At 39.1% G+C, this 11561-nt stretch overlaps 1 protein-coding gene across 1 annotated transcript; it reads left to right on the top strand.

The window, feature by feature from the left end:
- Positions 1–10066: 10066 nt before the first annotated feature.
- On the top strand, positions 10067–10906 carry LOC140183097 (uncharacterized). The gene has a single exon (XM_072231111.1). The coding sequence runs from the start codon at positions 10067–10069 to the stop codon at positions 10904–10906; it is 840 nt and encodes a 279-aa protein (XP_072087212.1).
- Positions 10907–11561: the final 655 nt, after the last annotated feature.

The raw sequence follows: 11561 nt of genomic DNA on the forward strand, positions 1-11561 counted from the left end.
GGTTATTCCTCTTAACAAACTGGAAGAAGAAGAAGAAAGTGAAGAACATGTCAACCGTAGGTAACATTTCTTCTCTTTGCTTTGTTTATTTTCTTTTTCTACTGTGTTTAAATTTCAATAAATTAGGCATATGATTTCATTCTAAGTTTGGTGTTGCCCTGCAACAATCTGTTTTCAATCTCTATGGATTATTGCGTCGGACTCAAATTGAAAGTGCTACACTAAGATTCTAAGTTTGGTGTGCCACTTATTTTCTATGCAAGAAATCCAGCAACACCACTTGTTTGTATAATCAGAATGCCTCTGTAGTGTTATTCTTTTCTTTTGGTTTGACACTTTGTTATTCTGTTTACCTTAGTTATTTCTTTGTTTTTAATGCTTTCATTTATTTTACTTCTTAACTGTTTTTATTAATACATCACCAAGAAATCCTTATTCATGACAGATACTTGGCTTGGTGATTGTACTTAACATATAACAGTTTCATTTGCTTAGTTTTAATTCAAATAAATTGATATATGATTGCATTCTAAGTTTGGTGTTGCTACACAACAAAATTTGGTTCCAATCCTTACTAGATACTTACATCAATTCCAAGTGAAAATGACACACTAAGTTTGGTGTGCCACTTATCTTTTATGTCATGTATCATGCACACCCTCTTATGTTTGTAATCACAATGTCTCTGTCTTTTGTGCCTTAATGGTTATTTTTAACTTGCTTGCTTAAACACATATGCTACTGATATCTTCTTGTCTAAGACATTCATGATCCATTTTAGACCCCACCACCATTGTTCTAATTTTTGCTTAAGGATGAGCAAGCATTCTAAGTGTGGTATGGGAAGGAGGAGAATGGGAGGAAAATGACAACAATAGAGAAGATGAATTACATGGTTGTAAAGTTCTTTTTCCTCTCATTTGTTTCTAGCACTTTAAATTGCATGAGTGTCTTTGTATTCTCTGTATGCATGTGTGGTATGAATAATCATAGCTTGAATTTTGATTTATAATATCTTGCTATGGCATTATGACTACCAACTTGAATTCTGTGAGTTTAAAAGCAGTAAAGCATCATGATCATAAACAAACAAGGAATTAAAGAAGAACTTAGCATGTGCATACAAGTATTGGAAGGCTAGTATGATTAATTGTTGCTCAATTGCATTAGATTTTATTTAATTAAAGTTTCCGTCTAGGACATTTTGTGAAATCTTTTGAAATCATGAAAACCTTGAAGAAGCAATTGCAAATAAGGCAAGAAAGAAAAAGGGAAAGAATGAGAAAGCTGAAGGCTCTGAGTACCAATGACAATTAAGTTGTTAAGTACTTGTGGTGTTTATGTATCAAGCAAAAAGCTTGAAAACAAAACACTTAGAAGTCAAGGCTAGGCTCAAAGTGCAAAAAGCACTCCTTCAAAGCTTAAGGTTTTGAGCATGAATGATTAGAGAGTCAAGAAAAGAAACAAGTGAGCTTAATGAAGTCCTCTAATGAAATGCTTGTGGTGCTTATGTATCAAGTGGTAATACTTGAAAACAAAGCACTTAGAGTCGTAGTTTTGTTATCAAATCATGAGGCAAAACACCCAAAAGGAGAAGCTAATAAAAGAATCAAAAGCTTTCTTCAAGGAAGAAGTATAAGGAAAAGATTTCATAAATTGAGCTAGATAAAAGCATCAATCATTTAAATTTCTTTTGTGATTGCAGGATGCATAGAAAACTAGCCTACCATGAACATTAACTTGCTATTCTTCTTACCTTGGATTGTCAATCTCTATTGCATGATTCTTTTCTTGCTTTGGGACAAGCAAGATTTAAGTTTGGTGTTGTGATGACATGTCATCATGTAACATTTTTCTATGCTTTTTCATTTAAGAAATTTATGATTAGTGCTTAAATATTGCATTCTTTTGTGTTTAAATGGTAGATTTCTTTGATCTTTTGATTTTATAAACTTTGTAGGAAATAAAAAGAAAAAGAAGCAAAAAAGCACAAAATAAGCTAAAAAGGAGAAAAAAAGAGTTTTGGGTACACTTTGAAGTTAGAACACACTTTGATGCCTTAGGCCATGCTTTTAAAAGCGTGGCCCATGACCATGAATGTAAGAAACAAATGCCATCGCTCAATTTGAAGAGAGCGCTAAGTTAAAAGAGTTAACTTTTTCGGGCTTTTCTATAGCCTTGTGACAGCATGACCATGCCTCCTTCAAAGGGACATAACTTGAGCTACAGATGTCCACTTGATGTGATTCCAGTTGCATTGGAAAGCTGACATTCAGAGCTTTCCAACAATATATAATGATCTATATTTGGCATACAATTGAAGCACAAGTGAAAGGCATCTTTAAGGCCCAAAAATCAACCAAAAATGGGGTAGCCAGGGCTCGAAGAGGGAACCAGGGTAGCGCCCAAGGGAACAAGGCAAATGCATAGCGCTCAGTTAACTTAGTTAACTTTATCGTGCCTCATTCAAAAGAAAATACAAGGAGCAGCACACTAAAGGGTTCCATCAAGGCTCGAAGTTGAAGCCTCATTCAACAACAAAGGGCGCTTAGTGAAGTTTGTTAACTGAGCGCTAGTTTCATAAATTGAGGGGCCAAGGTGGCCTCACCATGATTCGAAGCTGGAGTCCCTCATTCCTTCACAATGGGGCACTAAGTTGTAATAGGCAACTGAGCGCTATGGAGGCTGCACCCAAAAGCCTGGCACGCAACAAAATTAAGGAACTTGGGCCAAGAATTTGAGCGCTCCGTTGGTGAAGTTAACTGAATGCTTCCCTGGGAGGTGGCCTTGGTTCAATTTCAATTAAAGAAAAACCAATTGGTAGCCAATTCTTCACCAATTTGAAAAGGCTAAATCCAAATCAATCCACTCTACTTCAAATCCAAAGCAAGCAAAGCCCATTATCATCACTCAAATGCACAAGAGATAATTTCATTTGATTTTTGTTTTCAACTTCATTCTCATTTTCACTTTGTAAAGCCTATATAAGGCATCATTTTCATTTTTGTAAAGAAGGATGGCTCCATTAGAGAGCAGTAGGAGTAGGAGTAGAATATAGAGCTCTCTTTTAATTTTCCTTGTTGAATTTGAAGAATTGAAAATCAGATCTGAGTTTTGTTCTCTGTTTCTTTTTCTCTCCTTTGCACTTTCTCTTCTGTTTTCATCGAGAGAGCAATTGAGCTCTTGGCTTTCTTTCTGTTTTTGCTATTCCATGGAAATTGTTGTTTTCTCTTAAGAATTTCATAATTGATCTAAGTCTTCTTGCTATTTTTAATTCTTCTACACTTCTACATTTCTATTTTGGTACTGAATTGATCTGAGAGCTCTCTAGTTTACTGCACTTCACTTTTTTTCAGTTCTGTTTTAATTCCCAGCACCCAATTTCTTTTACTTTTCATGCAATTTAATTCTTCTGCAATTGTTCTAAGTTTTGCTTACTGCTTCCTTTAAATTCCCTGCACCCAATCTCCTTTACATTTAATGCAATTTACATTTGTTATTTAAGATTATGTCAATTTAAATTTCTTGCTCTTTAAGCTTCTGCCAATTTAAGTTTCTGTCGATTTTATTTTCTGTAATTTACAATTCATTGCAATTTACATTCTGTTGCTTCAATCTCAATCAATTCACCAATGTTAGGTTAACTAAACTAATCACCCACTAAGGTTGCTTGATCCATCAATCCCTGTGGGATTGATCTCACTCTAAGTGAGTTTTACTACTTGATGCGACTTGGTACACTTACCGGTGAGTTTTTGGTGTTGGAATCTAATTTTCACCCATCACCTACCGCTAAGATCGATCACAAGCTTCGACGACCTCGCTAAAAAGTTCCTAGCCACGTTCTCTATCCAGAAGGACAAAACCAAACATGCTCCAAGCATACTAGGGATTAAAGGAGGAGATCCGGAAAGTCTCCACAGCTACATGGAGAGATTCAATAAAGCATGCCTTGACATACAGAATCTCCCTACAGAAGCAGCGATGGGACTCATCAACGGTCTACGGGAAGGACCCTTTAGTCACTCCATATCCAAGAAGCATCCAACATCCTTGAACAAGGGACAAGAACGGGCCGAAAAATATATCAACATGGAAGAAAACTCCCGATTAGGAGAAAACTCCAAAACCGGATTCTCTTGCCCTCCACGGGATAAGGATAAAGATTCTAGGAAAAAAGAAGACCAATCCGTAGAGAAGCCCAGGAAGTACCACAACTACACCCTCCTTTCGGGTATCCCTCGTGGATGTCTACCGAGAAATATGCAACAATGAAAAGATCCCGCCCCCTCTTCCGATAAAACACAAGAGAGGAGGAAGTCAGACAGAGTATTGCGAATACCACCGAATCTATAGGCACCCTACCAACGAGTGCTACGACCTGAAGAATGTAATAGAAAAACTGGCCCGGGATGGGAGACTAGATTGATTTCTAGCCAACAAAACGGATGAGCCAAAAAAGAGAAGAAGGGATGAAGAGGGTGGACAAGCTGAACGCCCCCATCACGCCCCTGAGAGACACATTCACATGATCAACGGAGGATTCGGAGGAGCAGGGATCTCTAAATCATCCTGCAAAAGACACCTTAAAGAGGTATACCATGTCGGAGAAGGAGACAGGTCGCCTGACCTCCCCACTATCACATTCACTAAAGAAGACGTAGCGGGCATCATCCCTGGGCATGATGACCCCGTGGTCATTACCATCATATTAGCCAATGCAAACCTCCACTGAACTTCCGTGGATATACTATTTAAATCCGTCTTTGATAGACTAGGGCTACAAGAAAAAGAGCTCAGAGCATACCCCAATATCCTGTTCGGACTGGGAGATGCCCCAATCCAACCACTCGGATATATCTCACTACACACTACCTTTGGGAAGGGAGAGCGCTCTAGAACACTGAGCATCGATTACATCATAGTCGATGTTAGCTCCGCACAGAACGCTCTCATAGGTCGGACAATATTAAATCAGCTCGCAATAGTAGTCCCCACTCCACACCTATGCATGAAGTTCCTAACTCCAGAAGGGATAACTACCATCAAAGGAGACCAAAAGCTCGGGCGGCACTGTTACAATGAAAGTCTGAATCTTAAAGGCGACTCTACAGGAAAAGAAACTAACACTATAGAACTCGGGGGAACCCGAGCTCGTGAAGAACTCCGCCCTCAACCGGAAGGCGAGATCGAAGAAGTTCAGATCAGAGATACTCAAGACAAAACAACAAATATAGGGGCAAATCTAAAAGGAGACCTAAAGGAGAAGCTTATAAAGTTCTTAAAGGACAACTCCTACCTCTTCGCTTGGAAGGCCGTAGACATGCCTGGCATAGATCCCGTTTTTAGGGTTTATCATGCATAGAATCTAAGGATTTTATCAATGATCTTCCATACTTATTCATATAAAACTGCATTATTTTGTGTCTCTTTCCCATTTCACTTCATAGATGAGAATATGCTTCTTTTGGATCAAAATTGAGATATTGTAATCCTCTTCTATTACCATTAGATGCCTTGATCCGTTTGTTAAGTGATTTCAGAAGTTATGGGGCAAAAATGGCCAAGAGGAATGAAGGAAGCATGCATGAATGGAAGGAGCATGAAACAAATTAAAGAATGGAAGTTTGGACATGAACGCGCACGCGGACCGTGCGCGTACGCGTGGATGCGCTCATCCATAGCCAGCGCAGTGGAGCCGAGCGAGGAGCCGGCGCACTTGTATGTCTGAGCCATATCCCTTAGGACGCTCGCGCGCACCTTACGCCTGCGCACAAATCGCAGAAGATCCCAGGGACGTGTACGCGTTGATGTGTGAACATGATTTTTTAAATGAAACACGTGCTCACCGATTTCAAGGGGTTCACAGGCCCTGTTTTGGAGCAGAATTTGGAGGGAAAAGTTTAAGAAGACCAAGGATTAAGAGTGTTAGGACAATTAGTCATAATTCTAGATATTTTAGGAAGTTAGTTACATTTTATTTTCAGAGAGAGAAACTCCAACTTCTCTCTAGGTTTTCATCCTCCATTTCAAGTTTCCTTTGAATTCTTGGTGAGATCTATTGCTAATTGACTTTTTGTTTTGATACAAGTGTAGATCTACTGTTCTTCTACTCTTAATTGATGTTCTTTTGGTTCAAATTCTTAGATCTAGATTTGGTTCACTTTGTTACTTTGAATGTGGATTAATGAATTGTGCAATTTCATTCAATTCCTTAATTCTTGATGATTGTTTGGAATAGATAGCTTTAATTCAATTCTCTTCTCTCAATTGCATCATGTTTTCTATAATTGCCTACCAATTATTTGTGATAATGACAACCTTAGCTATGGAGTAGATTTCTCTTACTTGGCTTAGAGGTTGAGTTATTGGAGACACTTGAATAGTGGATATCAATTGTAGATTATGAATTGAGAATTGCTAATTGACTTGGAGTGCACTAAAGCTAGACTTCCCTAGGGTAAGACTAGGACTTGTGACTCAAGTTAGTTACTCTCACTTGACTTTCCTCCATTGTTAGGGGTTAACTATGTGAAGCAATAATCAATTCTTATCATAATTGAAGGAAACTATGATGATGGAACTTCCAATGCTTACCCTTAGCCAAGACTTTTATCTTAATTAATTGTTGTTTGCTTTGTTAGCTCGAATTCTTACACGAATTCACAAAACCATAAAATCTTTCTAATAAACCACTATTTTATGGTTTATCTTGTGCTTAATTGAGTGGTTTTTATCAACTCTTTACCCACTTATTCATACTATTCGCATGTTTTACGTTTTCCTTCCTGATTTTGTGCTATGATTGAAAACATGCTTTTTTGGCCTTTACATTACCAAAGATTAATTCCCTCTTATTACCATTCGATGCCTTGATATGTGTGTTAAGTGTTTTCAGAGTTTATAGGACATGAATGACTCAGAGGATGGAAAGAAAGCATGCAAAAGTAGAAGGAATACAAGAAGTTGAAGAAATTGCTAAGTTGTCCAGCTTGACCTCTTCAAACGATGTGGTTCCAGTTGCGTTGGAAAGCTAACGTCCGGGGCTTCGATTTAATATATAATATGCTATAGTTTCCCTGACGCTAGGCAACGCGAATGCGTGCTCCACACGGACGCGTCGCAGTGACGAAAATCAGCGTGGAAGATTTCTTCTCCAGCGATTTCTGGGCTGTTTTCGACCCAGTTTTCGGCCCAGAAAACACAGATTAGAGGCTATAAAGTTGGGGAATCCATTCATTCATAATCATCAGCTCATACATTCACTTTTCATAATTTAGATGTAGTTTTTAGAGGGAGAGGTTCTCTCCTCTCTCTTAAGATTTAGGATTAGGATTCCTCTTAAAGGAATTAGGATTTCTTATTATTTCAACTTATTATTTCAGCTCTTTCTCAGGTTCAATATTCCTTTTACTTTATATTTCTCTTTTACTTTCAGATACTTTAATGCTTTTATTTAATTACTTATGTTGCCAAATTGGCTTATGAACCATTCATGTCAGGATTTTCTTTATTTGATATAAATTGAGGTATTTCAGATTTATGATTCTTATTTAGCCTTTTTTTATATTCTTGGCTTTAATTGATTAACTGGAGGCTCCTGGGTTATTAAACTTATCGTGATTGTTAATTAATTCCTCTAATTGACTGGAATTCCACTAACTCTAGTCTTTCCTTAGGAGTTGGCTAGGTCTTGGGAAATCTAACTAATTAGTCCACTTGACTTTCCCTTGCTTTCGTAAAGGTTAACTAAGTAGGGTTAAATTCAATTCTCATAAGAATAACTAGGATAGGACTTCTGAATTTTCATACCTTGCCAAGAGTTTATTTTATAGTTATTTATTTCTTTTACTTGTCATTTAAATTACTTGTTCCTTACTTTCAAAACCCCAATTTACAAAACTCATAACCAATAATAAGAACACCTCCCTGCAGTTCCTTGAGAAGATGACCCGAGGTTTAAATACTTCGGTTATCAATTTTAAAGGGGTTTGTTACTTGTGACAACCAAAATGTTTGTAAGAAAGGATGATTGCTTGGTTTAGAAACTATACTTGCAACGGAAATTTATTCTGAATTCTAAACTGTCAATCTTCCGTTCTTCACTTTCCTAATCAATGATGCACATTCCAAAGCAATTCCTAGGGAGAACGACCCGGGATCAATACTCTCGGTCATAGATTTTAGAATTGTTTGATGCGGTATTCGCGTGTTGGTTAGACTATACTCACGATCGGATTCCTTACTAGTTTCTAACCGGCATAAGAATATTTACGTTCATCAAAATGGCGCCATTGCCGGGGACTTGCTTATGTGTGCCATTCTATTGGTTAGTGGGAATATGTTGATATGTGAATACTTGCATTTTTCTCTTAATTCATTATTTGCTTGTTTGATTGTTAGTTAGGATTAGTCTTTGCTTAGATACCAATTGATGTCATGAGTTTCTTATCTCCTTTATTGTATGATACGTTCACTACCAAATCCGAGCTTAGCACCCTTTGATTCGGAAATTGAAAGAACTTTGCTTCACATTAGGCAAGCTCGGAGGCGGTTAGTCTTTGAGGAAGGTGAAAAGGTTTTTACCAATTCACCAACCATATCATCGTCATCCAATGAAGGCACCAATTACTCTTCCGTTGATACTACTAAGAGTTTTTCTTTTGAACTATGTTTTGACAACATGGCTGCTCCAAGAAGAGTTACTCTCAAGGAAGCGGATGCACCGGATTTTGTTCTCCAACCTCTACATGTGCTTCATCCCAACTTGAATGCAAACTTTGAACTCAAGACCGCTCTCATCAATCTCTTACCAAAGTTCCATGGACTTGCCACACAAGATCCAATTAGACACCTCAAGGACTTCCATGGTGTATGCTCGACTACTAGGCGGGAAGGATCCGATGAAGTGGCTATATGGTTGTTTGCTTTCCCTTTCTCTCTTGAGGGAAGAGTCAAGGAGTGGTTCTATACCTTACCTAGTGATTTTGTGTCCGATTGGGACTTGCTTAAAAGAGAATTCCTTGATAAGTTCATGCCCGTGGAAATGACGGACAAGCTAAGAAAGGAGATCTCATGTATTGTAGATGGCGAGATGGAAACTTTGTATGAATATTGGGAATGGTTTCGCAAACTTCTTGATTCATGTCCCAACCATATGATTGACACTCAAGTCTTGCTTAGCTATGTGTGCCAAGGCATGAGGGAACAAGATAAGAATTTGTTGGATGCTTCAAGCAACGGTTCTTTGTCAAAGTATAGGACGGCGGAGGAGGCATGGCAACTCATTACCGACTTGGCCGAGTCCACTCAACATGCTAGACGGAGAATCAACCATCCAAAGGCCGTGAATGAAGTTTCTTCTAGTGATGAGACCGCTACCCTTACTAAGACCTTGTGTGAGATGACAGGCCTTCTAAAGCAACTCCAAGTGAATCAACAACAACCTCCATCATAACAATAACCTTCTCCTCAAAACCAACAATGTCAACAATTGGTCCCCCAAAGAGTGTGTGGCATTTGCTTATGCTACTCTCACTACACGGACGAATGTCCAAGTCTCTAAGAAGATAACACTCTAGCAGCTACCCATAACTTTTATGATCGCCCCTAATATGAACGTGCTAATCAAGGATACCATAACCAAGGGAGTAATTATAACCAAGGGTACCCCCAACAAGGAGGCAACTATAACCAAGGGAGCAACAACTCCAATCAAGGATGGAGGGATAGCTCCAACCAAAGTTGGCGGGACAATTATCAACAAGGAGGAAGGGACAATGGAGGCAACCAAAGGTGGAACAACAACACTCCACAAAACCACTATTCACAAAACCCTCCAAACCAACAACCAAATCAAGGAAGGAACTATCAAACTTACATACCATCTCATAGACAACCACTTCCACCCAACCAACCCCAAGCACCACAAATTACCTACCCTTCCACATCTCCAAATCAAGATGACACACTCTGGTCCATACTCCAAGGACAAAAAGAACTCCAAAATACACTCAACTCAAGTCTTAATGGTCTCACTTCCACCCTCCAAGCTCTCATTGCTCGCATGGAGCCACCTTCTATTCCCACTCCTCAAGCCTCAACCTCTAGTGCCATACCCTCTCAACCTCTACCCAACCCCAAGGGTGGCATCAACGCCGTAACCTTGAGGTTCGGAACGCAATTGAAGGAAAGGGATTCAAAGGTACCTATTACAATGAAAGTCGCTCAAGAGGAAGATAGGGTTGAGATAGAAGAAATTGAAGAAGAGGAGGAGTTACATGTAATAATTGAAGATGAAGGCCCTCTACCAAGGAGTGAAGTCCCTAGAAAGGAGCAAATCTTGGAGGAAGTGGCTCAACCAATTCCATTTCCTACATTGGCAAGAAAGGCTAAGAAGCGTGTGGAACTTGACCCAATGATGGTAAAGATGTTCAAGAAAGTGGAGGTAACTATTCCCCTCTTTGATGCTATACATCAAGTGCCTAAATATGCGAAATTTCTTAAGGACTTGTGTATGAACAAAGATAGAATTCATGAGTTGGAAACCATTCCATTGGGTAGTTCCATTTCGGCTTTGATGGGATCCATTCCAGAAAAGTGTGTTGATCCGGGTCCTTGTTTAGTTTCTTGTGTCATTGATGGAGTCCAATTCATTGATTGTATGTGCGACCTTGGTGCATGTGTTAGCATTATGCCTTTTTCCGTTTATCATCTATTGAAGCTCCCACCGTTGAAGCGGTTGGTGGCTAGGTTTGTCTTGGCGGACAAGAGCATAATAACCGTGTCGGGTATTACGGAAGATGTGTTGGTTGACATAAAGGGTTTGATATTTTCAATTGATTTGCATATCATTGAGATACCACCAAGTTGGATGCCCATTTGGGAACCTACTCATTCGAGATAGATGGGAGAGTTGTAAGTTTTAGCCTAGAAGAGGCAATGAGGCACCCACCGGATAACCATTCCATATTCCAGTATGATCTAATTGACAACATTGTGGCCGAAGTGCATTATGCAAAGCTAGAAGAGAAACATATGATTGAAGGAAATAGTGAAGATCCAAGTGAAGAAGTTCAAGTGACAAGCCAAGAGCAAAAGCTAGAATTAAAGCCATTACCATCCCACCTAAAGTACTCATACCTTGATGAAGCCCACAAGTTTTCGGTGATCATAGCAAGGGAACTAAATCCTCAACAAGAAGAGAAGTTGCTATGTGTCTTGAGAAAGAACAAAAGGGCAATACGGTGGAGTTTGGCGGATCTAGTGGGGATAAGTCTCCAAGTGTGTGAGCACCGGATCTTTTTGGAAGAAGAAGCTAGACCCGTGAGATAACCTCAAAGGCGATTAAATCCTACTATTTTGGAAGTTGTCAAGAAAGAGGTAACACGATTACTCGAAGCGGACATCATCTACCCTATTTCGGATAGTGAATGGGTAAGTCCCGTTCAAGTTGTGCCTAAGAAGTCCGGGGTAACCACAATCAAGAATGAAAGCGGGGAGCTCATAGCAACACGGGTGCAAAACTCTTGGCGAGTATGCATAGACTACCGAAGGTTGAA

Source organism: Arachis hypogaea, chromosome 20, assembly GCF_003086295.3.
Source record: "Arachis hypogaea cultivar Tifrunner chromosome 20, arahy.Tifrunner.gnm2.J5K5, whole genome shotgun sequence".
In the NCBI taxonomy this organism is placed as follows: Eukaryota; Viridiplantae; Streptophyta; class Magnoliopsida; order Fabales; family Fabaceae; genus Arachis; species Arachis hypogaea.